General features: G+C 37.7%; 5 protein-coding genes across 8 annotated transcripts in view; 3 read left to right on the top strand and 2 right to left on the bottom strand.

Moving 5' to 3' along the window:
• Positions 1 to 2,331, top strand: part of LOC126376274 (solute carrier organic anion transporter family member 5A1) — a 51,503-nt gene extending 49,172 nt beyond the window's left edge. Inside the window, exons 17-18 of one of the 3 annotated variants that reach the window (XM_050023597.1) lie at positions 20 to 333; positions 367 to 2,331. In XM_050023597.1, coding sequence (XP_049879554.1) covers positions 20 to 333; positions 367 to 705 — 653 coding nt within the window. In that variant the 3' untranslated portion in view covers positions 706 to 2,331. Of the gene's footprint in view, positions 1 to 19 lie in introns of all 3 variants that reach the window. The other 2 variants (XM_050023605.1, XM_050023588.1) reach the window with 2 other exon arrangements.
• Positions 2,332 to 2,539: 208 nt separating this feature from the next.
• Positions 2,540 to 4,109, bottom strand: LOC126376293 (peptidyl-prolyl cis-trans isomerase-like). The gene is made up of 3 exons (XM_050023618.1): positions 4,014 to 4,109; positions 3,304 to 3,361; positions 2,540 to 3,201 (listed from the first exon to the last, which is right to left on the bottom strand). Exon 3 carries the CDS (start codon positions 3,196 to 3,198, stop codon positions 2,620 to 2,622), a length of 579 nt encoding a protein of 192 aa, XP_049879575.1. The 5' UTR covers positions 3,199 to 3,201; positions 3,304 to 3,361; positions 4,014 to 4,109; the 3' UTR covers positions 2,540 to 2,619.
• Positions 4,110 to 4,902: 793 nt separating this feature from the next.
• Positions 4,903 to 6,745, top strand: LOC126376405 (mitochondrial ribonuclease P protein 1 homolog). The gene is made up of 5 exons (XM_050023735.1): positions 4,903 to 5,197; positions 5,280 to 5,500; positions 5,661 to 5,809; positions 5,901 to 6,267; positions 6,341 to 6,745. The coding sequence occupies exons 1-5, from the start codon at positions 5,062 to 5,064 to the stop codon at positions 6,686 to 6,688; spliced, it is 1,221 nt and encodes a 406-aa protein (XP_049879692.1). The 5' UTR covers positions 4,903 to 5,061; the 3' UTR covers positions 6,689 to 6,745.
• On the bottom strand, positions 6,735 to 16,106 carry LOC126376390 (death-inducer obliterator 1). 2 transcript variants are annotated; one of them, XM_050023719.1, is made up of 17 exons: positions 15,643 to 16,106; positions 15,083 to 15,244; positions 13,209 to 14,958; positions 12,765 to 12,957; positions 12,425 to 12,679; positions 11,883 to 12,332; positions 10,949 to 11,284; positions 10,713 to 10,865; positions 10,506 to 10,630; positions 9,878 to 10,393; positions 9,498 to 9,766; positions 9,309 to 9,421; positions 9,017 to 9,225; positions 8,672 to 8,882; positions 7,927 to 8,071; positions 7,483 to 7,697; positions 6,735 to 7,392 (listed from the first exon to the last, which is right to left on the bottom strand). In XM_050023719.1, exons 1-17 carry the CDS (start codon positions 15,773 to 15,775, stop codon positions 7,225 to 7,227), a joined length of 5,403 nt encoding a protein of 1,800 aa, XP_049879676.1. In that variant the 5' UTR covers positions 15,776 to 16,106; the 3' UTR covers positions 6,735 to 7,224. The 2 variants fall into 2 exon arrangements, with proteins under 2 accessions (XP_049879676.1, XP_049879682.1); XM_050023725.1 differs by having other exon boundaries at positions 12,425 to 12,676.
• Positions 16,107 to 16,369: 263 nt separating this feature from the next.
• LOC126377500 (eukaryotic translation initiation factor 3 subunit E) lies at positions 16,370 to 22,373 on the top strand. The gene is made up of 9 exons (XM_050025239.1): positions 16,370 to 16,572; positions 16,712 to 16,829; positions 17,169 to 17,341; positions 17,691 to 17,813; positions 20,168 to 20,409; positions 20,633 to 20,767; positions 21,013 to 21,207; positions 21,767 to 22,001; positions 22,238 to 22,373. The coding sequence occupies exons 1-9, from the start codon at positions 16,477 to 16,479 to the stop codon at positions 22,262 to 22,264; spliced, it is 1,344 nt and encodes a 447-aa protein (XP_049881196.1). The 5' UTR covers positions 16,370 to 16,476; the 3' UTR covers positions 22,265 to 22,373.
• Position 22,374: the final 1 nt, after the last annotated feature.

The following is a 22,374-nucleotide window of genomic DNA, read 5'->3' as shown; positions in this document are numbered from 1 at the left end:
ATATATATTCTTATCTCAGTATTCGAGGAGCTGCCGTCGACCGACAACGCGAGCGGGTTCCGCTCGGGCGTGACCTCGGACCCGAGTTCGGCGACGACGACTCCGATGGAACCAATGAACCCCGACCACTCCCGCGAGTACAAGTCGACCCTACAGCGCACCGACTCGCAGTACTCGCAGGATTCGACGCGGGGCAAGAACTCGCGCGTGCTGGTCGCGTCGCGCCACCATCGAAACGACTCCAAGACCATCCAGCTGGAGCCGCGCGCGCGCCAGCACGAGCCCGACGAGCCGGAGCGGCCGCGCGCCTGCCCGCGCTCCGCCTCGCGCGACCTGGCCTGCCACTCACGCAGCGGCTCGCGCGACCTGGCCAGCCACTCGCGCAGCGGCTCGCGCGACTTCAAGGTGCACTCGCGCTCCAACTCGCGCGACATCAGCCTCGAGCAGCTGAAGCACTTCGCGCTCGACCTCACCGTGCTACCGCTCACCAAGTGCGTCGACGAGGAGAGCAAGCGGCTTATCGACGGCGGCGGCGTGCTACGCCACCGCCGCACGAGCTCCAAGGACCTCAAGCAGCCCGAGACGAAGCACAAGCGCACGTCGTCGCACCACATCACGATGGAGCCGCACGAGCTCAGCCTGCAGATGCAGAAGGGCCGCAGCGTGGACCAGCTGGCGACGGCTCCGCTCGACCCGCGCGTGTGAGCGCCGCCGCGCCCTGCGGTTGCCGCCCTTGATGAATCTCATATCGCGCGCTCGACCGACCCCAGAGGGAGGCGACGGTTGAGCGAGACGATTTACTTAGTGAAATTGAATATTCATTTCGAATACCAGACCTATTAAGTTTTGAAACTAGAAATAGATAAATGAATGAGTGATTTGATCCATATCGTAAAGTAGTTGCTTTCGTATTTCAGAATAAAACTCGCTTAATGCAACCTGAGACTAATATGCTGCAGTTGATAGTTTAATTTGAAAAGACTGGTGAAAATTTATGAGGTTGGAGTTGATAATGTTTCTTGTGTCGAGATACTACTATCTCCTCTTTCCACTTTCTTAGTTATACTCTGTAAAACCTGGCTTAATGTTCTTAGATGTTATGGTATCAACTAAATCTATAGATAAAAAATACCTTCTCAAAAAGTCTAACGCGAACGTAGCTTGTTTAATTGTTTCAATTATACAATGTATGTATATGTACTTAAGATCAATGCAAAAGATAATGTTCTGAACTTCTAAATAATCAGTATGTCGGAAAACAAAAACTAAGATATGCTTTGCAATTTGCTGCAGAACTATGTCTGAGCTGCTATCATGGTTCAAGTCAGAGGATGTTCATTTTAGTATTGGTAGTAACATTTGTAAATTTCATTTTAATGCTATAATAAAAATATCACAAAAACATAGATGTAGATGTAGTTATGTAGATATCACTTTGATAGACTGAAGTGATTTATCACAGAACAAAGCCTAAACATAGTGCCACAAGTAAATATCTACTTATAAATACATAATGTACCATTTCTATTCTGTGTTACAGTTGCTTATATATAATTTGCATTTGCATGCACAAAATTTATCTTTCTTGTCAGTGGCACAACACACTTATAAACAACCATAGTCATAAAACATTCCTATAGTAAGTACTATCAATGTTCAAATTTTATTGAAAAGCACAAATCCACTAAATTGTAGTCACTATATTTACCTCTACATCATGGTGTGTGTAAATAAAAGTTTTCATGTATTTATTATGATCTCAAATGGTAACAAACTTCTCTTTAGTGACCGGAATGTGTGTGATGGTTTTTAATTATTTTTATTATATCATGATATACATGTATTTATTTACAAATTTAATTTCTGTGATCATCATGTTTATTGTCTATCAATATATTTACACAGACCAGTTGTTTAATGTTCTGTTGTAAAGTTCAATCTTTCTAAATTGTTAAATTTGTCAATTCTTGGGCTGCTGTTTCGAAGTAAGAACTCAATTATTATAATTATGTATTGTAAAAAGATTATTTTAGTATGAAATGAGTATTTTAAAGCAATATGTATATTTATCTCAAATTATAAGTAAAAAGACATAGTAGTCATCATTGTAAATTTTTGTCACATATTGTTAAGAGAGATGAATAGTTTGATATGAAAGAGAGTGTTTTATCTAAAAATGCCTTATTACAATAGGTCTTAAGACTTGATACTGACTTAGCTGTATTCAAATTAAGTTGTTATGTCAATCATCAGTGAAATGTTTGATAATAGCAACTCCCTAAACTAATTTGTTGCATTTAGTGATTAAATAAATTGCATACTTATTTTAAATACTTTGTTTTAATTAGAAATAACAATAAAAAACAAAACTTCATGTGTATTCTTCACATCAGATAAAGTGCTGTATTGAAATCATTACTGTATATTTTCAACAGCAATAGCTTCTTCTATCTCACCTAGGAGAGAACAGGAGTTTATCAAAAATAAAGATATATAGCTATTGGACAAAAGGACTAGATAGGATATGTAAATGAAATACTTTCTACTGATTACTACCTATAATTAATTATTATACAACACTACATTTTGATTTAACAACATCTACAGTATACGGCATATTCAGTCTAACTCACCACACTCTGCAATTTCAACCTTCTTTGAGGTTTTTCCATTCCTAGAGCCCAGCTTCTCCATTTTCCTCACAACATCCATACCATCCACAACAGATCCAAACACAACATGCTTCTGATCCAGCCACGGAGTGGCTGCAGTAGTTATAAAGAACTGGGAACCATTTGTGTTGGGACCAGCATTAGCCATAGACAATATTCCAGGGCCGGTATGCCTCAACTTGAAGTTCTCATCTTTGAAAGTACGGCCATAGATTGATTTGCCCCCCGTGCCATTGTGATTTGTAAAATCACCTCCTTGACACATAAAGTCTGGAATGATTCTATGGAAAGAGGAACCTTTGTAACCGAAGCCTTTCTCCCCGGTACACAATGCTCTGAAATTTTCAGCAGTCTTAGGGACCTCATCGTTGTTCAGCTTCATGACAATGCGGCCCAAAGGTTCGCCATCAGCTGTTACGTCAAAAAACACCCTTTTCTCAGGGCCTGTAGAAGCAAATCTCAGTGCAGCTGCTGAATATATGGTTCCATTGATAATAGTGCGACGGAACAAAGCCGGAATAGTCATTTTCTGAAAAAAGAAGGACCAGCTATTAATACTATCTTAATTTTTATATACTTTATAGGTTATAATTTAAAATTTAGCACTTCTATTGAGTTGCTAAGTACTTACATATACAGCCTGGCTCTTTATTTCACTTTAACGCTTATTAAATCCTCTTTAGTTTTTTTGGTTATTTTGTCCGTAGGACAGGCAAAGGGATCATAGCCCATACAGCCAAGTCATGTGTTATATTTATTTATATATTTTTAGTTATAAAATTCATAGAAGGTTTAAACCAAGTCTGGCGTATTTTTACAAAATTAAGGCCGAAGCCAATTCTTAGTTTGATTTCAGAATTAAGGCCGAAGCCATGTCTTAGTTTGTTTTAAAAATTAAGGCCGAAGCCAAGTCTTATATTATTTTCAAATTAAGGCCGAAGCCAAGTCTTAGTTTGTTTTCAAATTAAGGCCGAAGCCAAGTCTTTAATTGTTTTCAAAATTAAGGCCGAAGCCAAGTCTTATATTGTTTTCAAATTAAGGCCGAAGCCAAGTCTTATATTGTTTTCAAAATTAAGGCCGAAGCCAAGTCTTAGTTTGTCTTCAAAATTAAGGCCGAAGCCAAGTCTTAGTTTGTTTTCAAAATTAAGGCCGAAACCATGTCTTATATTGTTTTCCAAATTAAGGCCGAAGCCAAGTCTGTTTGTTTTCAAAATTAAGGCCGAAGCCAAGTCACAAAATCATAAGTCAATAACAACTACAAGTAATCAAGAAAGGCGAAGGGTAAAATCCAAGACTAAAACACTAAAACAAAACAAGACGTATGATCCTCTTTAGTTTTTTCAGTAAGTAAATGAAACAATCTCTTTTCTCTGGAATTTTGAAATATCAAACGTTTTAAATTTTAGTTTGAGGTTATCATATATTGGAACAGTAGTGTTGTATGTAGTAACTAGTAGGTAGCTGTTTATGAAAAAAAAAACATTATTTTGTTCGATAAATTAATCCAAGATACCTAAATCATTAACGCACGGAAGCCAGCTCCAGTAGAAACATTTTAGATTCCTGTCTCATTCGTGGTATCTCCTAAAACATCAGTGAGGCGATCAAATTTGAACTCTTGAAGCTATTATTATACCACTGCTGGTATATTGTAGAACCAAAGAACGCTAAAGGAAAAACCGTGAAAGAACAGACAACAAAACAACATGGCTGTATATGGACTACATTTATTTGCCTTTAATTTTCGATTAAAAATAAGAAATGTCAATTTTGACATTTGGAATTTGAATACCCCGATTACCGCAACCGTGAACCGCGAGGGCTTTTCAGCGGGAAACGGGAACGGGACAGTTGCTTTCTTCATTGAGTAATCTAAATAATTAATACGAAGTGGTGTTTTGTGGTTAATGATCGCATTAAGTTAGTCGGAAGACATTCGCGAGTGTTATTATATTGGAGTATTCAATGAACAAAGTGTATCTGCCTATTTTCGCTTCGTGCCGGGGAGCCGCTTCATAACTCAAAAGTTTATGCGGACTTTTGAGTTAATTCGTTTGGGGTTCGGAGTAGGAGTCTACTCCGAGGGTGGGGGCTTAGGTTTCATCATCATCACCTTTCATCATTTCATTAATCATCAAGAAAAAAAAATACGTCAGACATGGCTGTATGGGCATAGTTCCCTTTGCCTTACCCTTCGGGGAAAACCAAAACAAAAAAAAAAAAAAAACGTGAACCGCGATTTTTGCAGGTTATAAAAAATATTTAAAAATGCAGTAATATCTTGACAAAGTAGGATTCTTCCAATTAAAATACAACTTTATTGAATTAATTATAAGAACGTTTAAGTAGAAAATCGTATTCAACTGACCGGATATAATAAGGTTCCGCAATGCATTGTATTAAAACATTACTAGTCCATTTAAAACATCAACAAAGGAGAGTTATTCCTCTTCAACGCGTCTTAGGTGTTAAACAATTTAATGTATGCCGAAAATACAGTGTTTCTCAAGAACAAGATGATTCTGGTACGTACTCACTGAAGTAATCATATAACTTTTAATATAGATGATGTTTTTAAACCACTATTATTTAACTACAACATTTCAGAACAAATGATTGATGAACTCTGCCAAGGAGACCCTCAACTTGAGAAGAAGTTGAGGATATTGATGTTAGAGGTGGAGGTGATGAGGCAAGATGGACGATGTGCACCGGACCATCTGCAAACCAGGCACTGGAAACATTTAATGGAGTTACCAAGTAGAAATCAAAGGAATAACTACCTCATTTATCTTTTCAAATCAGAGAAAGCTAAAGAAAACCAAAAAGTGATTATATTTATTTGTTAGTTATTAGTTCTAGTTTGTGGTACTAAATTATCACGCCCGCAATCCCTAATGGGGTGAGCAGAGCCATAAATAAGATATCTTGCAGCTACTGTTCATACGAAGTATTAAAATATCAATTTTTCATATTTTCATAATATAGGCAAAGAAAGAAGCGAGAAGGAAAGAACTGGAATTATCAGCTCCAGAGGAGAATAAAGAGTATCCAGATGATCTTATATACAGCATCACACATCAGTCACTATTCCTGCGAATTCGGGACCATTCAATTAACATGTTTGACAATTACAGGTAAATAACTTTCCATAACAATCATATTCAACTTATATGTACCTACCAGAGAATTGATTTGGAAGGTTTCATAACCCACTTTATTTTTCAGAGCTTTACAAGCAATGACACATGGTCAATCAATTGTTATTGACTGTTCATATGAAGATAATATGGTGAACCGTGAAGTAGTGAATGCTGCAAAGCAAATGACCTTTGTGTTTGGAGACAACAGAATACATAAAGATCCTTTTAATATTCACCTGTGTAATGTTAACAAAGATAGTGTCTTTATGGAGCAGTTGAGACGTAATATACCAACCTTAACTGAACCTTGGTTCCCTATGAATATCCATTCCAAAAGCTATTTAGATATTTTTCCTAAAGAAAAATTAGTCTATCTAACACCTCATTGTCGTGAAGAGTTGACAACATTTGACCCTGATGCTGTTTATATCATTGGATGTATGGTTGATAAAGTATGTATAAAAATATTTTTTATTGTTTCTCGAATATTTTGTTCTGAAACTTATGTCCACATATTTTTTACAGAGTAACAATGAACCACTTTCTCTTGCTAAAGCAAAACGAGATGGTCTTAAAATGGCCAAGTTACCACTTGACAGATATTTAGAATGGGGTCCTGGATCTAAGAAGAATTTGAACATGAACCACATGGTTCCAATATTATTGGATCTGAGATTGACAGGAAACTGGGAATTTGCATTACGACATATCCCTAGAAGAAAACTTATGGAAACCAAGATATTGGCTATGCAAAAAATGATTAAAAATCCCCTTCTTAAAGATGCAGTAGCTAGAAGCATGAAAAATCTAAATATGAAAGACAAAAAAGCTAAGTCAAGGCAGTCCTTGTATTATGACGACGAAAGATTCTAATGTTACCTTAACCTAGTGATTTTAATTTCTCAATAAAAACACACTATTATGTACTAAGCGAAAGTTTTATTTTAAGTATATTTTTTGTACACTGCATTTTAAAAGACCTAATAATATATAAATTTATATACAGAATACAATCCGATTTCAAAATGTAATTTTTTATTAGTATTTTTATGCACTCATCTTTCTTCATTCATAGATTCTGTATGTAGTAATGTGTTAACATCCATCTATTGCACTCATTAAACTGCTTTTTAACTTGCATGAAATCTACTTTAATATTGAAGAATAATATATTACCAAGTTCATATTGCGTTTGTATTATAATCTAATAAAATAAAATTATATCTACAAAAGTAGAAATATACACAAACACATTTACCACTCGACCTTTTCAGGCAACAATCAGAGCACAAGGCGGATAAAAATGCTTGGAAACAATTTTTCACACACAGTAGACTACTAAATCATGTACTGCATAAAAATAAATCTATACTTGTGCTTATAAATTAAACAACTAAAGGTTCTAGTTTTTATGGCGGTAAGGGAAGATTGCGCATGTCGACGTCGCCGGTGGTAGTTTCAGAACGCTGCTTGATAGTGGCAAGAATCTCTTGTAGGTTAGAGGGCAGCGCGATGTCGGCCAACGGAACCACTGACGGGGGAGTCATAGGTCGAGATGGAGAATATGCTTCTTCGTCCTGTAATTACAATTAAATAACACAAGTTAATTTGGATTCCCGAGGATTAAATACATATTAACTACAACAAAAAAAGCATATTTAAGTTACCTCTCCAACCGACGAGTCAGCCTGGGCCATTTTAAGAATTTGCTGCTTCTGTTCTTCAATCTGTCGGTTGAGTTCTTCCATCTTGGAGCGCAGCTTGTCGGAAGGCGCGGTGGCTGTGGCGACGGCGGGCGCGGGTCCGCCGGACGACGCGGCCGGCAGGCTGCCACTGCTGCTGGACGAGCCGGGGCTGTACGCTTCCTCGTCATCGGCGGCCGCTGGAATAATTTATTAAACCTATTATAGATACCCGCAGTAGTCAATGTGAATACGATTTTGAACTAATCTTAAAAAGTAAAATAAACAAATACTGTGTTTAGTAAGTACTTAGTAAACTGTTCAGATTCATTTTTACCGTAGTGTCTTAAGCATGCCACATACATCTAATCAGTAGCGTTATGACGTAATTTCTATACAAGCGTAATTAACGTATAATGGAAAACATACCTAACGAGGCAGCTATCTTGTCCTTGACCGACGTAGAGAGCGCAGGAGAGGTGTAAGTGGGCAACGGCAGGCGCGCAGAGGGCGGAGTGGCACTCCGAGGCACCACAGGAGGCGTATACGATCGCTTTCTGTTCCCACGTGCCACCTGACCAAACATTCAGTATATAATACATTCCTACAAAGAACACTGACAATAAACTTATTCCTAACAAGATTTCAGAGGCATATTGATTTATTTTATGAAATTAACAAAATATAAACATTATTATATAAAACTGGTTTCTTAACTATTATGCTAATATTTCCATACCCAACAAAAAAATAATATATCACCAATAGTTTTGGAAGGTAGGTACCTAGATCAAACTGCCCGAATAAAACCACTTAAATACACAAGTCTAATTTTAACGTAATTAAAGAATATGCCATTTTTATTGTAGCACTTACGTAGCTTAACATTACGTTGTAAATCAACTAGAAATACCGCAATACTTAGCTAATAACAAAGTATGCAAAGTGTGAATCATCGTTGTGACGTATACAAGGTGCTAACAGTTTGTCTCAAGATTTTTACACTCCTTGACTCCCAAATTGTAATACTTTTGTCGTATATAAATTGGGTGTTGCATAACACGTGGAAATTATGGAAAACGGATAGCGTAAAGAATAGTCAAGAAACAACAAGATAATTTATTTATTTACATTATTCAGAGTGACTGCCTGTTGCTGCATTATTCTAACTAACCTTTGCAGGGACAATGTCTTTAGGAATGTGTGAGGCTTGACGCTTTTTTCGCTGTCGGATGACGATAGCGAGGAGCAGGTGAGTCTTGACCTCTCCTAGGCCGGGCCCGTCCAGCGGCAGCAGCACCGAGGGCAGAGCCGTGTTCGCTGGCAGCGGCACTATGTAGAAATCTTTCACCGCGGTCGTGTTAGACACCTTTACTACGCCTAACCTAAAATCCACAAAACATTCAATACATTCACTCATTTCAAGATAAGGAAAATAAAACCTCTAGTAATTAGGCAAATTTTAAATTTTATCAACTTAGCAATAACTGTGACAAGATTATGGAGATACAACACGAACCTATTTCGACTACTAAGATAGCTATACAACGCAATATATTGCATTTTTTCCTCGTCATTCGCAGCCTGCATCCGAAGGATAATGATGTCCTTGTTGCTTGCGCGCTTCATTTTGCCAATGTAGTCCCAAACAGTGTCTGGGTTTATTCTGCCTACAATGTCTAATTCCGGGCTGAGATCTTCTTCTAAGTCAGAGGCATGACCTGAAACCTGCACCAAAACAACATACATTAGAAAAATATAAAATAGAATGACGCTTCATAGTCGTTTCTTATTTCTTTTGCACTAGTTACCTCATGTGCAGCCACATAAAACCTGGCAACATCCACCATGTTGATGCAACCATTCCAAACTGTTACAGCTGAATTTTCAACTGTGCTGCTAGGTTCTTGGTCACTTTCAGCTTCTGTAATAAATGTATTAATTTTAGTTGATTCTATTTTACACATCAAAAAACTTATTAGTTTTATTGGACCACCTACCAGAAACTTTTTCTTGTCTTCCTGTGAATTTTGTTGAAGGTAATATGACACTTGTATCAATAGAAAATGGCTTTGCAGGGTCGTATGATGCATCAAAATCTTCAACCACTTCACTTTTGTAAGTGTCTTCATAGCTTTCTCCCCCAGACTTCCTCAAATCTTCTTCAGAGAATGCGGATGTGATCATGGGTTCATGAGGATCATATTCAGGATGAATCTCTTTCAACATTGCAGACTTTGGCCTCTCTATGGAATCAGAATCCGTGGAACTATAAAAAAAAAACATAGTTTACTATATTGACTATGCATTTATATAATTACATAAACTCGTATAAGCAACACTGGATATGGAAAGCCCAAATTATGAACTGTATACTTACTCATTCTTACTCTTCATATCAACATTTTCTTGAGATCTGGAGCGCTGTTTTCCCTCAGTGCTAGAGGAATGTTTAGTGCGGGAACTACGCCTACGTTTGATTTCTCTAGACGGAGACTGCTTCCTCGTACGGTCCCGCGATGAGGACCGCTCTCGGCCTTGCGAAGTGGATCTGGAATGTTCTCGAGACTTCGATCGCTTCTTAGATTTTGCCCGTGATCTTGACCGCGACCTACGCCTTGAGCGTTCACTAGAATCAGACTTTTCTTTGGATTCTGTTTTTGGCCGTTCCTTCGACAGAGACCTAGCTCTGCTTGACTTCTTGTCTGACCTACGCATCGAGCGTTCCTCTCTGTCTTTTCCATCTGATCGACGTCTGGAAGATCGAGATTTTTTGTTGTCAGAGTCACGTTTAGACTCCCGACTGCTCTTTTTGGAGCGACCTGATGAACTATTCTCCCGATCCCTCTTCCTGCTACTGCCATGTTTGGATTCAGGTTTACTTAAAGACTCGGGTCTGAAACGTATATAGTTTTATTTATAAACAAAAATGGATGACAACATTAAAACGTAACAGCATGTACGATATTCTGATAAAGAGAAAGGTTTAGAAAATTAATGTTACTCACTTTTCTTGGCTTATATCAACTGGGGTTTCATCACCCACTGTTGAATCATTCAGAGCAGACACCAAATCTTCAACAGGAACCTCTGGATCTAATTCTGTTTGAACGGATTCCTTTGTTTCCATCACCTAAAAACATATGTTATCACAGATATTAAAATTAAAATACAAAGGATACACTTACATTGAACTTTTTTGAAGTTAAAATTACCTCTTCCCCTTTATGTGTTTTCAACACATAAGTCTTGTTGGCTGCTAACAAATCTAACTCCGATTTCTTGATCAATTCTAGTTGATGTTTAGCCTCTTCCTCCCTCCATTGTGCTAACTCTTGACTTGCCAACTCCTCTGGAGAAAGTCGAACCTGTAACAATTTCACATTTAAATTAGTTTGAAATTTAAAATTATGTAAATAAATCATTCAAGTTAAATTGAATACAAACTCACCAGCTGTTGTGGCGTTATTTTGCGATCACAAATTTTCTGCCATAGAGTGAGATTCTTGCGATCTTTAATGTTAAACATGAGTGATCGGTATTTAGCCTTGTACTTCATGCCGACATCTCTGCTGAACAATTCATGCAGTTCCTCCTCTGTATCAACAGCAAACTGATGGATTTCCTCCTCTGTGAACTTGCGGCCTTTATTTTCAGTCATTCTGATGCTCATCTGTTCTTGTAACGATTTCCGCACATTTTCACGAATTGGTTCTGTAGAGTCCATTCTTTTTCTTGATTCAGGAGCCTCTTTTCGGCGCGAAGTTGACGGCGAGACTGAAGGAACCTGTAATTTTATAATTATCGATTGTATGCCATGCACGCCGTATAATCAACATACAAACATCCTCAAGGTCACTATACTACTAAGGATTTTAGTGTCAAAAATGTTCCACAGATTATGACCACATATTGTTACATCATTCTAGTGCGCGTGAATATATTTATAAAGTTCAATAGACCACATAAAATCAAAGCCAAATATAAACAGTTGAGTGAACTACAAACAGATTCAACATGTATCTAGTGTCTAATATGATTCATGAACAATATTTTTAAAATTTAAATTACAACACAGTTATTCCCTAGCACTGATCTATATATATCAGTACTAGGGAATACAATCCCGACTCGAGATCGCAAATTCGAGATCCCGCGGGATTATAAATATCAATCCCGCGAGATCCCGAAATAATCAGCATAATCAAAACAAAAAGTATAACTCAAGGAGATTCGCCCAATCCCGCCAATCTCGAACGGGATCGTCATATTATGCTTCGAGATTCCGAAAAAATAGAGATCTCGCGAGATAGATAAAAATTAAGACGAGATCGCGAGTAGGAGAAGGACAACTTATTGGTATTCAGATATGAATATCCACTCACCTTATCATGCGTAGATGATTGAGATCTATTTAAAGCTCTGACTGGTTTCTTGGGTTCACTCATTTTCGATGTACTTGGCCTTGGAGTGTCCTGGTACTGCGGTGGCTGCGATCGAGTTGCTACGGGCGTTCGTGCTTGCGGGGGCCCCTTCACTTCCACCTTCGGCGACAGTATTTTAGGCCTCTCCTTAGCCTCGGATTGTGGAGTTTTTACCAAACCTGGCTGTTCAGCAGATTTACGCGGTATTCTCTCAAAGTTAAGAGTGGTCTGAACTTTATTAGCCTCAGTTACAGATTTCTTTTTCATAACATTTGGTTTGATAGTGTGGAGAGTTCCTGGACGAACAACTTCGAAAGTGGGATTCTTTTGTAACCATGTCTTTAAGTTCTCAGCAGTTGGGGCATTTGGTCCAGCCAACAGTCTCCCTGTTTTACGCTCATAGACAATAACCTGAAAATGCGGTCAATGATATCATATTACTATCACAGTCCATATTTCTAAAGAGATACAAATTTATGCAGCTGATGGCGAAATCAACTTACCCTTGAATCTGACTTTGGTTTCTCCTGAGATTTGCCAGGTACAATTTCAGCTTTAGAAGGACCTGGAGGTGTTCCGAGTGAGTCTTGAGCATGTTTCAATATGCAAGCATCACTGCAATATATGCTACTAGCACGGGCAGGCCTCTTGCAGACAATGCAACCAGTTTTAGAGCCACCATCCTTTGGAATGAGGCCTGGTGTTGGTATTGGTGGATGTACATCTTCAGACTCACTTTTCCTTTGAGGTGTTGCCTGCTTACAAAAATTAAGCCAATGAGTTAAAAAAATAATTAAACTAAAATGATTGTTAATATTATTAGGTAGATTTATTAAAAATTACCTTATTTTGCGATTTGGGGGTGGCTTTCGTTTTCTTGACACAGTTGGGGCATCTCCATTCAATACCCCTTTCCTCCATCTGTTGCCCCATAGCCTTGGTGATGTTCACGCATTTACCATGGAACCAATCTTCACAGCCATCACAACAAATCATGAAGCGATTGTTATGTGGCTGCTTGCAAATGCACCACAACCTGCACAGAAATGTGTTAAATTGTATTTTCCGATTTTTCATTATTATTGTAGTATTCAACATTTCACATGTAAATAATACAGATGACAAATGTCAATCAATCAAAAGAGTATTATCTGAACTATGGAATGCTACCGTGAAGTTTGTACATGTCATAACAAAACTATGTGGTATATTTTCTGTAATGCAGATCATAAAAATGTATTGCTACAACATATACAGGGAAGTTACATTGGCTTCATTTATACACACCTGTTTGGATCATCTTCTGAATTCCAACTTTCTTGAGACTCTGCAGATAGTTTCTCAACAACTGGAGACTGTACCACTTGTTCTTGTTTCTTTGCAGGCGTTTTTTTGTTGACATACTGTTTTGATACTTGCTGCACTTGAGGCTCAGGTGTTACAGACACAGTATGAACTGGAGCTGCTGTAGGTGTTGTTAAAGCATCTGCAGTGCCAGTTGTGTCCATTTGACTCTTCCTTTTAGATGACCGAGTTGCTGGTGCTTCTATTGGTGGCAGAGTAATAACACGACCATCTCGGCGCACTATTTCTATCGGATCCTTTCTAGGTACAACAGTCTTTACTGCCCTAGTAGGTGTTTGTGCATACATAGCTGTTTGTGCTTGTTGGAATGGGGACTGAAGAGGAGCTTTAGCAGGCACTGTGTCAACCTTACCTAGCACCTGCTTGTCTATTACCTCTTGCAAATTCTCAGAGCTCTCCACTAACTGTGCCACATGCATCAACAAATCTTCAGTCAATCCCTCTTCCTCCGGTTGTAAACCACCCAATAAATCTAATGTTGGAGACAAAGGACCAGCTAATCCAGGACTGTTCATAGTATTTGCTGTTGTAATATTAGGCTGAACCTTTGCAGATGTTGATGACATTCCTGTTGTATCTTGAAGTATCTGAGCCAAACTAGCATCATCTAATTGTGGTATGAGATCATAACCTTTAGCCACTTTGTCAGCCGGCATAACTTTTTCTTTCTGCTTTGCATAGGTTTTTTGTTGAATATTTTTACCCTTTGAAGCACTATCCAGAGCTTTCTGATTTTCAGGCAACTTAGCATCAGACGGTTCCTGAGTCTTTAGAAGACTTACTATCTTTTTAGCAGGTGATGGTTCTTTTTCAGGTTTTGCAGGAACTTTACCATCTGTAGAGACTCTTCTTATAACATCAGGTGTTGAAAATAATGATGTCATATCAGACAACAAAGCTGTAACATGTGCTGGTGTCTTCTTCTCTTTTTTCACTGGTTTCGGAGTTTGTTTGGAGACAACTTTACCTACCTCAACTGTACCTGGAGTAGGTGTTGGCAAATCACCTGTAAGATTTTCTTTGAATATTCCAAGATCTGATTCAGATTGTTTCCTTTCAGTAATAGCTTTACTGTGAATTTTTTCTTTTATGTCCTTTTTAAGAATATTTTTATTTGATTTAAGCCTTGAGACTACTTTAGTGTCTAATTTTGCACCTTTTCCTGTTGTCACATTCTTTAATATTCGAGGTTTCAATTTACTTTTGCGTACACTTCTTAGTGATCTGTCTTTAGTATCCTTATAGTCAGAATCAGAATCTCTATCAGGAATGCTATCACCAGAACTTATTGATGAAGACTCGGAGTTCTCTGAACTTTTATCCACATCACTAAGCAGTTTTGATTTACCAGAAACTGGTAATGGTTTGTTTAAAATATCATTACCTTTCAATAAAACAGATGATTCCGAGGGATTAATTATTATCTTTTTGCCTTTGGGAAGGATCTGTTGTTCCAGTATGGTAATTTTCTTAGATTGCGGCACAGGTTTCGGTGGAGGGGTGTGAGTGATTTCAAGAATTGGTTCATCGTAACCTGAAAAACTGTCGCTCCGCTGTGGTACTCCTTGACTTGGTGATGTAAGGGGAGTGTAACAGTGGTCATTTTGAAAGCCCACTAAACTATTCTCGCGAGTCTCAATTCTCAGTGATTGCAACATTTCAGCTCCACTATCTGAAATAATAAATAAATAAAATAAACTTCTACCATCCAACAAATAACCATAAATTATACATCTATGCCAGCAAGGTATTGCATCACAAGCACTGATATTACAAAAAAATAATTAAGGAATTACCATATTTTATGATACTGTTTGGTTCATCATAATAGCTATCAACTGAAAGAGTAACATGTGGAACTTTGTCATCATCACTCTCGGAGTCTGTGGCGTCATCAGGACGTCCTTCATGCCCTACTCGGACCACACTAATCCCTGCACTTTGGGAGCCATCTGTACCTATAATAAACATCAAAAATTTGCGCTAAAATATGATCATAAACGTGTGTTTGCTTACTGCTGGCTTCTAAATTCAACTTATTGAAGAAAAAACAATATTCGATGAAAATACATTTTGGCGCCAAAATATTTAGTTATCATAAATTGAGAAGTATCGAATAAAAATACCACTGTACGTAGTGTATTTACCTATCATTACAATCATAGGTATCTTTTATTTCTGTAAATCGTACAAAATAATCACATTTTGTACTATTAACAGCATAAAGTGTTATGAAGGTAGCTTCGTCTAATACGATTCACTTTGTACTGGCATGTACCGAAGGCTGAATAATTGTGAAACTAATAAGATTTGCAGTGCTTTGTATATCATAAAGCGGCAGTGACCGATTACTTACCCATTAGAGTTCCAAGTAAATTCTGATCAACAGAAAGAGATCCATCCTTGTTTACAATAACAACAACAGAACTGTCGGCTTTCGTAGAAGGTCCATTTAGATCGGTATAGTTAGTTATCACTGTATTTGACATTTTTAGTCGCAGCGGATGCAACTATCTCAATGCAAGTCCTCTATTTATAGCCATTTTTAACACACTTGCACCGCGTCTATTTATGACGCACTCCGAACCAACGCGTTTGACGCCATTTTGAAATAAAATAAACCCATGAACGCGCGGCGGGCATTCCTTCAACGCTTTTCACCTTTTTATAAAGACACGCAAAGCACTAGCACTCTTTAATAAAGTAGCTATGCACTTAAGATAAAAGCAGGTCCTAAAAAATGCTGTATTTGCTCGAATTATGGGAAATAACCAAAAAATAATTTCCGTCTTATTAGATCAGAGACAACATATTTTTACTTTTCTGACTTATCCAAGGTATTTTTTTCTTGATAATAATATGCTGGCAACACTGACACTGTTACAAAAGTAAAATAAACTGTGATTTTGTAGAGCGATTGTTACATCTCTATCTATATCCGTTTCCGTTTCGTGTAAGATTGCGTTTTTTTGGAGCTGTTTTTATATCATTGTTATATTAGAACACAGTAAACGTATATAGCGCTTCACGCTTTTTCTGAGTAACAGGCTAGCACCATCCTGATTTGTGACAAAAAATAGCATCATTTTGAGGTTATGCTGTGTTGTATTGCTGTCACCTTTTCATTCTCTTGACTGGCACAGTATAAATGTAAAATTTTGGATATTGGAGCAAATAATTACACAGCACAATGAGTTACTCCAAGTTTGATCTTACGTTTAAGATCGGTCAATATTTAGACCGGCATCTTGTGTTTCCTTTGCTGGAATTTTTAGCAGCAAAAGAGGTTAGTCGTCATCAAACTATTTAACATACTTTGGAATCTTATTTTGTACTATTACCATACCCTTTTCATATAATTTTGTTACTAGATAAACTATTTATATTGTGTACAAACTATACCAATTTTTTATCAATATTTACAGACATATGACCAGTCAGAGTTGCTTCAAGCAAAATTGGAAATTTTGAGCAAAACTAACATGATAGATTATGTTATTGAAATAAGGAGAATGCTCTACCCTGATGAAGACACACCTGAAGTAAGTTTTTATACTTTGTCGTTCAAAACAAACATTACAAGTTTTTAACAAAGAAGTATTTAAAAAGTAACAATTTCGGTACATTTGATTGATATGATTTCATTAATCATGGCGATACTTTTATTTTTTTTAATCAAATCTGAAAATATTTATTATGAGTGCATTAGACATATATTTTGTCAGCCCAACTGGACTGAATGAACACAGTTATTTGTTTAGTTTAGATTTTCCTCAATATCTTTCCCTTCAAATACAGTAAAATTTTGTGATAATTAATTTTTAAATATTTCCAATCACCCTAGACAACCTATTATTACCTTCTGTTTTCTTGCAAAACTGGCACAGGAAATAAAGGAGAGGAGGGGTGTTGTCCTTTCGCAACTGCAAGAACTCCAGGATGCCGTGGAGCCGGTACTCCGGCTGATGCAAAGAGATGACGTCATGAAGACTGTAGAGACCATGAGGGACCCCAAGACTCTCATTAACTATCTCACCACCAATAAGGAGTTTGAGGTAAACATTTTCAACTCATATTATTGAGAACTTCCAGTATTTTTGAATATGAAAATTCTTATATTTGAAAAATAACATTTAAAAAATATATATAACAATTAGTTTACATTATAATACAAAATACAATTTTGCAGGTACATGTCATAAACTAATTCTTCAACCTTAACAGGATAGGATATTTAAAATGTTTTCTTATACAATTTGATTGGTTAATTGCCATTTTCACATACTTTCTTGTTAAATTCAATTGAAAGGCAAAAATTAAAAGATAAATAATATTTTTATGCTCTTAACTCTGTTATGGTGTGGCTCAGTTCCTGTCAGTAATACCATATTCTTTTTTTTTCAGTTTAAAATTGAAATGATAGACAGCATGTATCGTTTGGCCAAATACCGGTATGAGTGTGGTAACTACGTGGAGTCTGCATCCTACCTCTACTTCTGTCAGCTTGTCATGTCTCCTACTGATAAGGTATGTTGCTTTTTGACTTTCAGTTTGAGTATTCTGTAGTAACATGTCAACATTAGCATATTTGCTTATTTGTAATGTGCTACTAGTTTAGGCCTTCTTATATCTACGAAAAGCAAACACATGCATAGAAACAAAACATACCTTTATTAACACAACACAATACGTAATATGCTTGTTAAGAACTCTTAACCTAAATAAATACTAAATTTGTCAACATAATCTTGTTTATATGTATTGCTGGCTATGCATGTTTTCCATTTGGTAGTCAATTTCGGCGGGCTCGTAATAGTTATTATCGTAATCCTTGTAACTTTCCTGAAAATCATTTTATTACAAGTTTAGGTAAATATCTTGGAAGAAAATGGATTAAAATAGTAGAAGAAAATATGACATTTTTTCCGTCCATCTGTTGCTGCTGTTCTTCCATATTGTCATTGTGTCATCACTATGAAAGAGGTTTCTCCCCAGCATCTTACTACCCTTGGCCCAAAGACTTTCAATTGTAGGTACTTACAGCTTTACACTGCATAGCAGTATCGTAAATAGTATGGTGTTGGCTTCTATGATTTTGAAGTGGCGCTATAGAAGGGAACCACTGTCCACATATTTCACATTGATATACCAATATACCCAGGCTTTTAACACTGCTTTTGTTGCAATGAGTTTTTGTCATGAAGTGGCCAACTTTGTACCTGCACATGTAAAAAATAAAAAAGTAATTTTTCGTTCGCTTTTTACACATCGAAAACAACTAAAGATTGCGAATTTATAGTTTATGACCAAGACCACTGAACGCATATTTTCGTTGTCGTGTGTAGTGTACCACGGAAATATACCGTATAAATATGTTATATGATCAGTAATCTCGGCCTGCCAACATACCCCACGAGCACTAAATGAAACCTCAACTTACCGATGATTGTACAGTTGGTCATAATTCTTAAACTTGCGGTCACATACGTTGCAAAGCAGCATTTTAGGTAACGAGAAGCTGTAACACATCTTCAACCACGGACATAGATGCCAATGTTGTTCGGCGGCCTTGTAAGATTGAAACGTCGATTCGCAAGCATTACATTCGTAATTATTAGCTGTTGTATGAACTTTAGAATGTCTTAGTAATCTGGGGATGCTAGTGTAAACTTTCTCACAGAACTCGCATTGCAACAAGGACGATGTCTTAATTTCCCTCACGCAGTCACCGCTGTCGTTCTTACAGCACTGAATTGAGTGTTTGACCGCCAGGTCCTGTCGAGGCCACACTTGGAAGCACTCGATACATGTCCAGACAACCTGCCAGCGCGGCTGGATGTCTGTTATGGAATGTCTCATGGAGTAATGCCTCTTCAACCCAGTCTCGTACACGAAGCATTTCCCGCACGTGTTACAAGGATACCTCATTGACTTAGGACACACAATATCCAATACCTCTTTCCTTTTAGTATAGTTTAAAGTTCTATTAAGCATATGAATGTTTTCCATAATTCTAGCATTATTTTCCTTCACCTTTTCGAGACTATATTCCAGTGGACTTAAATCCTCCGAGATGTTTGAGGAATTACTAATGCTTTGTTGATGAGCTGATATTTGATTGATTATTATCTTCACATCTGCCGGTGCTGTTTCTTCCGAGTTGTAATTGTTAAACTCATTGTATTGACAATTTTCTGGCTTAGACGTTGCTGCGTTCGTGAGAGCCTTCTCAGACTCATTTGCTTCATAACATAGCAGATTTTGTTTCCAATCTTGGAAAGTATTTTCTGTGTTCTTGTAGTAAATTTCCGAGTTTCCTATTTCTTTAGCAAACGAATCTAAGTTGAAACTATTGTATTCGTTACCTGAAACAACCTTCACGATTAATCTTGAGGACTTCTCCGGGTTTTTCTTTTTTTGTTGTGTTTTACCATCTGACCATTCACTGAATCTAGTCTCATTTGATCCGTTATCGCCGTCATCAATAATAATTTGTAAAGACTTAAAATTAATGCTGGACTCAAATTTGTGAACTACTAATTTTGCTGACATCTTCGCTAATGTAATGTAACGTCGATACGACAGCACGGGTGACAAAATTTACTTGTTTTTATTACAATAAATGTTGTCTTGACCAAAGAGATTTTATTGGACAGCTGTTTTAAATATAGGTTGTATAGACTGTTTCTTCAATAATAAAACTCTACACTTGTTCAATACGGTACGGTGAATGATTCTCTACGTCTTGACCATCATTCGAAAATTATATTGTAAATTGGACATTGTAAACTAACCAAGACGAAGAAGAGTGTCTTCTAATTTTTCTTCACTCTATCCGTCCCTATAGAATCCAGGAGGATTATTTACGATTTTAATTTCAGAACTACCTCTCAGTGCTGTGGGGTAAGTTGGCAAGTGAGATCCTAGTGCAGAACTGGGATGGAGCTTTAGATGACTTGACCAAACTGCGTGAGTTCATCGACAACGGCGGCGCGGGTGCCACCGCCAGCAACATGCAGGCGCTCCAGCAACGCACGTGGCTGGTGCACTGGTCGCTCTTCGTGTTCTTCAACCACGTTAAGGGGCGCGACCTCATCATTGAAATGTTCCTGTACAAGCCTTTGTAAGTAGTTAGCGGCGAATGTTTTTCTATAGTCAGACCTCGAGTGATTTGCCGCGCCTTAGATAGCTGCGCGGGTCATAAAGGGGTAGTGCTATTGATGACATTGACTTTCGTTCGCATTTCTTCGCATCTTCCCACCATACATTTGTCGTGGTCATACTATTATCCTTTTCACTCCACATTATCGATAAGGATGATTATTAACCTATGTACTTGTTGTTAGGTACTTGAACGCAATCCAGACGATGTGCCCGCACATTCTTCGGTACCTGGCCACTGCCGTCATCATCAACCGGTCGCGCAGGAACGCTCTTAAAGACCTTGTCAAAATCATCCAACAGGAAGCTTACACTTACAGGTATCTAAGATTTATCTTCCTAATAGCTAATATTTGACATTTCTCATCCACTCGGAGATGGAAGAAAAGTATGGTTTGCTTTCCATCAATGCACTCTGAATGATGTTGAATTATGCTGTATCATTGAAATACGATTATTTATCTCCATAATAATGTTCACAACATCAGTACATAAACAGCCTCTCTTTACTGGGCATGTAGAACGCATGTTAACTTTTGGTTTATAATATTATGTAATTTTCTAGAGACCCTATAACGGAGTTCATCGAGCACCTGTACGTGAACTTCGACTTCGAGGCGGCGCGGCGCAAGCTGAACCAATGTCAGGCGGTGCTGGTGACAGACTTTTTCCTCATCGCTTGTCTCGAGGAGTTTGTCGAGAACGCACGCCTTATGATCTTCGAAACCTTCTGCCGCATCCACCAGGTCATCAGTATAGGGTAAGTTATTTCTGCTATTTTTATTTACAGGTTGGAGTTTGTATTAATTATTATATTTTCTTTATTATAGACTATAGTTTTTATGGGTATCCACAAGATCGTGTTACGTTTAATGAGAAGTTGATTCATCAATTACAACTAGTTATTTAATCTTGATTGCGTGCTTCGGAGGGCACGTTAAGCCGTTGGTCCCGGCTATTAGTCGTAAGAACACCTCCACCAACCCGCATTGGAGCAGCGTGTTGGAGTATGCTCCATACCCCCTCCGGTTTTTTTTTTTTAAATTTATTTATATCATGTATTACATAATTAGGTACACCACTGATACCGTTAAACCACAATACGGTTTGTCTCGGTACCAGTCTATTGTCTCGGTACCAGGTTGATTGAGGGGAGGCCTGTGCCTAGCAGTGAGACATAGTATAGGCTGTTTATGTATGTATGTTGAATCTTGATTAATGTCCTAACATTATCATTTTCTAGATACCCCCGTCACCATCGTAACATGGTGTGAATCGAGTCATTTTGTTTTCATTGCATTAATCAATTTTTTTTACAGAATGTTGGCTGAAAACCTGAACATGCAGCCTGATGAGGCCGAATGCTGGATTGTGAACCTTATTCGTAACGCGCGGCTGGATGCCAAGATCGACTCCAAGTTAGGCCACGTGGTGATGGGCGCGCAGCCTCTCTCGCCGTATCAACAGCTTGTGGAGAGGATCGACTCGCTGGCTGTCCGCTCTGAAGCACTCACGTCATTGGTGGAACGTAAACAGAAGGCCCGTAATCAAGATGTAAGTTACTGTGACAGTTGAACAGTCATTAAACGCGACATTAGAAATGTCATGTTTTAGTTGATTGAAAAACATTATTTGGTGTTGACTACTGAACTCCACCTGTCTTCTTTCTAATTATGTCTCAACTCCTAAGGTTTACCAATATTTTGTTGATCAAGATTCATTCCAAGAATACAAGTGCACCACTAATTATTTATATGATAAATAACATACTCATATTTATTTTGTTTCAGATCCGTTGGGGAACACAAGAATTTTAAGTAATTATTTCAGTAAGGAATTTAACTACAACTGCAATTGGTCGCAAGAGATTGTATTGTATCTTCGGTTTTGTAAATGAAACCATTTGTATTAAATATACCTATTAAAC

Source organism: Pectinophora gossypiella, chromosome 2 (assembly GCF_024362695.1).
Source record: "Pectinophora gossypiella chromosome 2, ilPecGoss1.1, whole genome shotgun sequence".
Lineage (NCBI taxonomy): Eukaryota > Metazoa > Arthropoda > Insecta > Lepidoptera > Gelechiidae > Pectinophora > Pectinophora gossypiella.
The sequence above is the reverse complement of the archived record's forward strand: the minus strand, read 5'-3'. Positions and strand labels throughout refer to the sequence as shown.

Coding starts and splice junctions, on each gene's coding strand:
- LOC126376293 (XM_050023618.1), bottom strand. CDS start 3,198: ATGACTATTCCGGCTTTGTTCCGTCGCACTATTATCAATGGAACCATA.
- LOC126376405 (XM_050023735.1), top strand. CDS start 5,062: ATGCATTGTATTAAAACATTACTAGTCCATTTAAAACATCAACAAAGG. Junction 5,198..5,279: donor TCAAGAACAAGATGATTCTG/GTACGTACTCAC, acceptor ACAACATTTCAG/AACAAATGATTGATGAACTC. Junction 5,501..5,660: donor AAGCTAAAGAAAACCAAAAA/GTGATTATATTT, acceptor TTCATAATATAG/GCAAAGAAAGAAGCGAGAAG.
- LOC126376390 (XM_050023719.1), bottom strand. CDS start 15,775: ATGTCAAATACAGTGATAACTAACTATACCGATCTAAATGGACCTTCT. Junction 12,333..12,424: donor AACCAAAGTCAGATTCAAGG/GTAAGTTGATTT, acceptor CCGCATTTTCAG/GTTATTGTCTATGAGCGTAA. Junction 10,394..10,505: donor GTTGATATAAGCCAAGAAAA/GTGAGTAACATT, acceptor TATACGTTTCAG/ACCCGAGTCTTTAAGTAAAC.
- LOC126377500 (XM_050025239.1), top strand. CDS start 16,477: ATGAGTTACTCCAAGTTTGATCTTACGTTTAAGATCGGTCAATATTTA. Junction 16,573..16,711: donor AATTTTTAGCAGCAAAAGAG/GTTAGTCGTCAT, acceptor CAATATTTACAG/ACATATGACCAGTCAGAGTT. Junction 17,814..20,167: donor TCATGTCTCCTACTGATAAG/GTATGTTGCTTT, acceptor TTTTAATTTCAG/AACTACCTCTCAGTGCTGTG.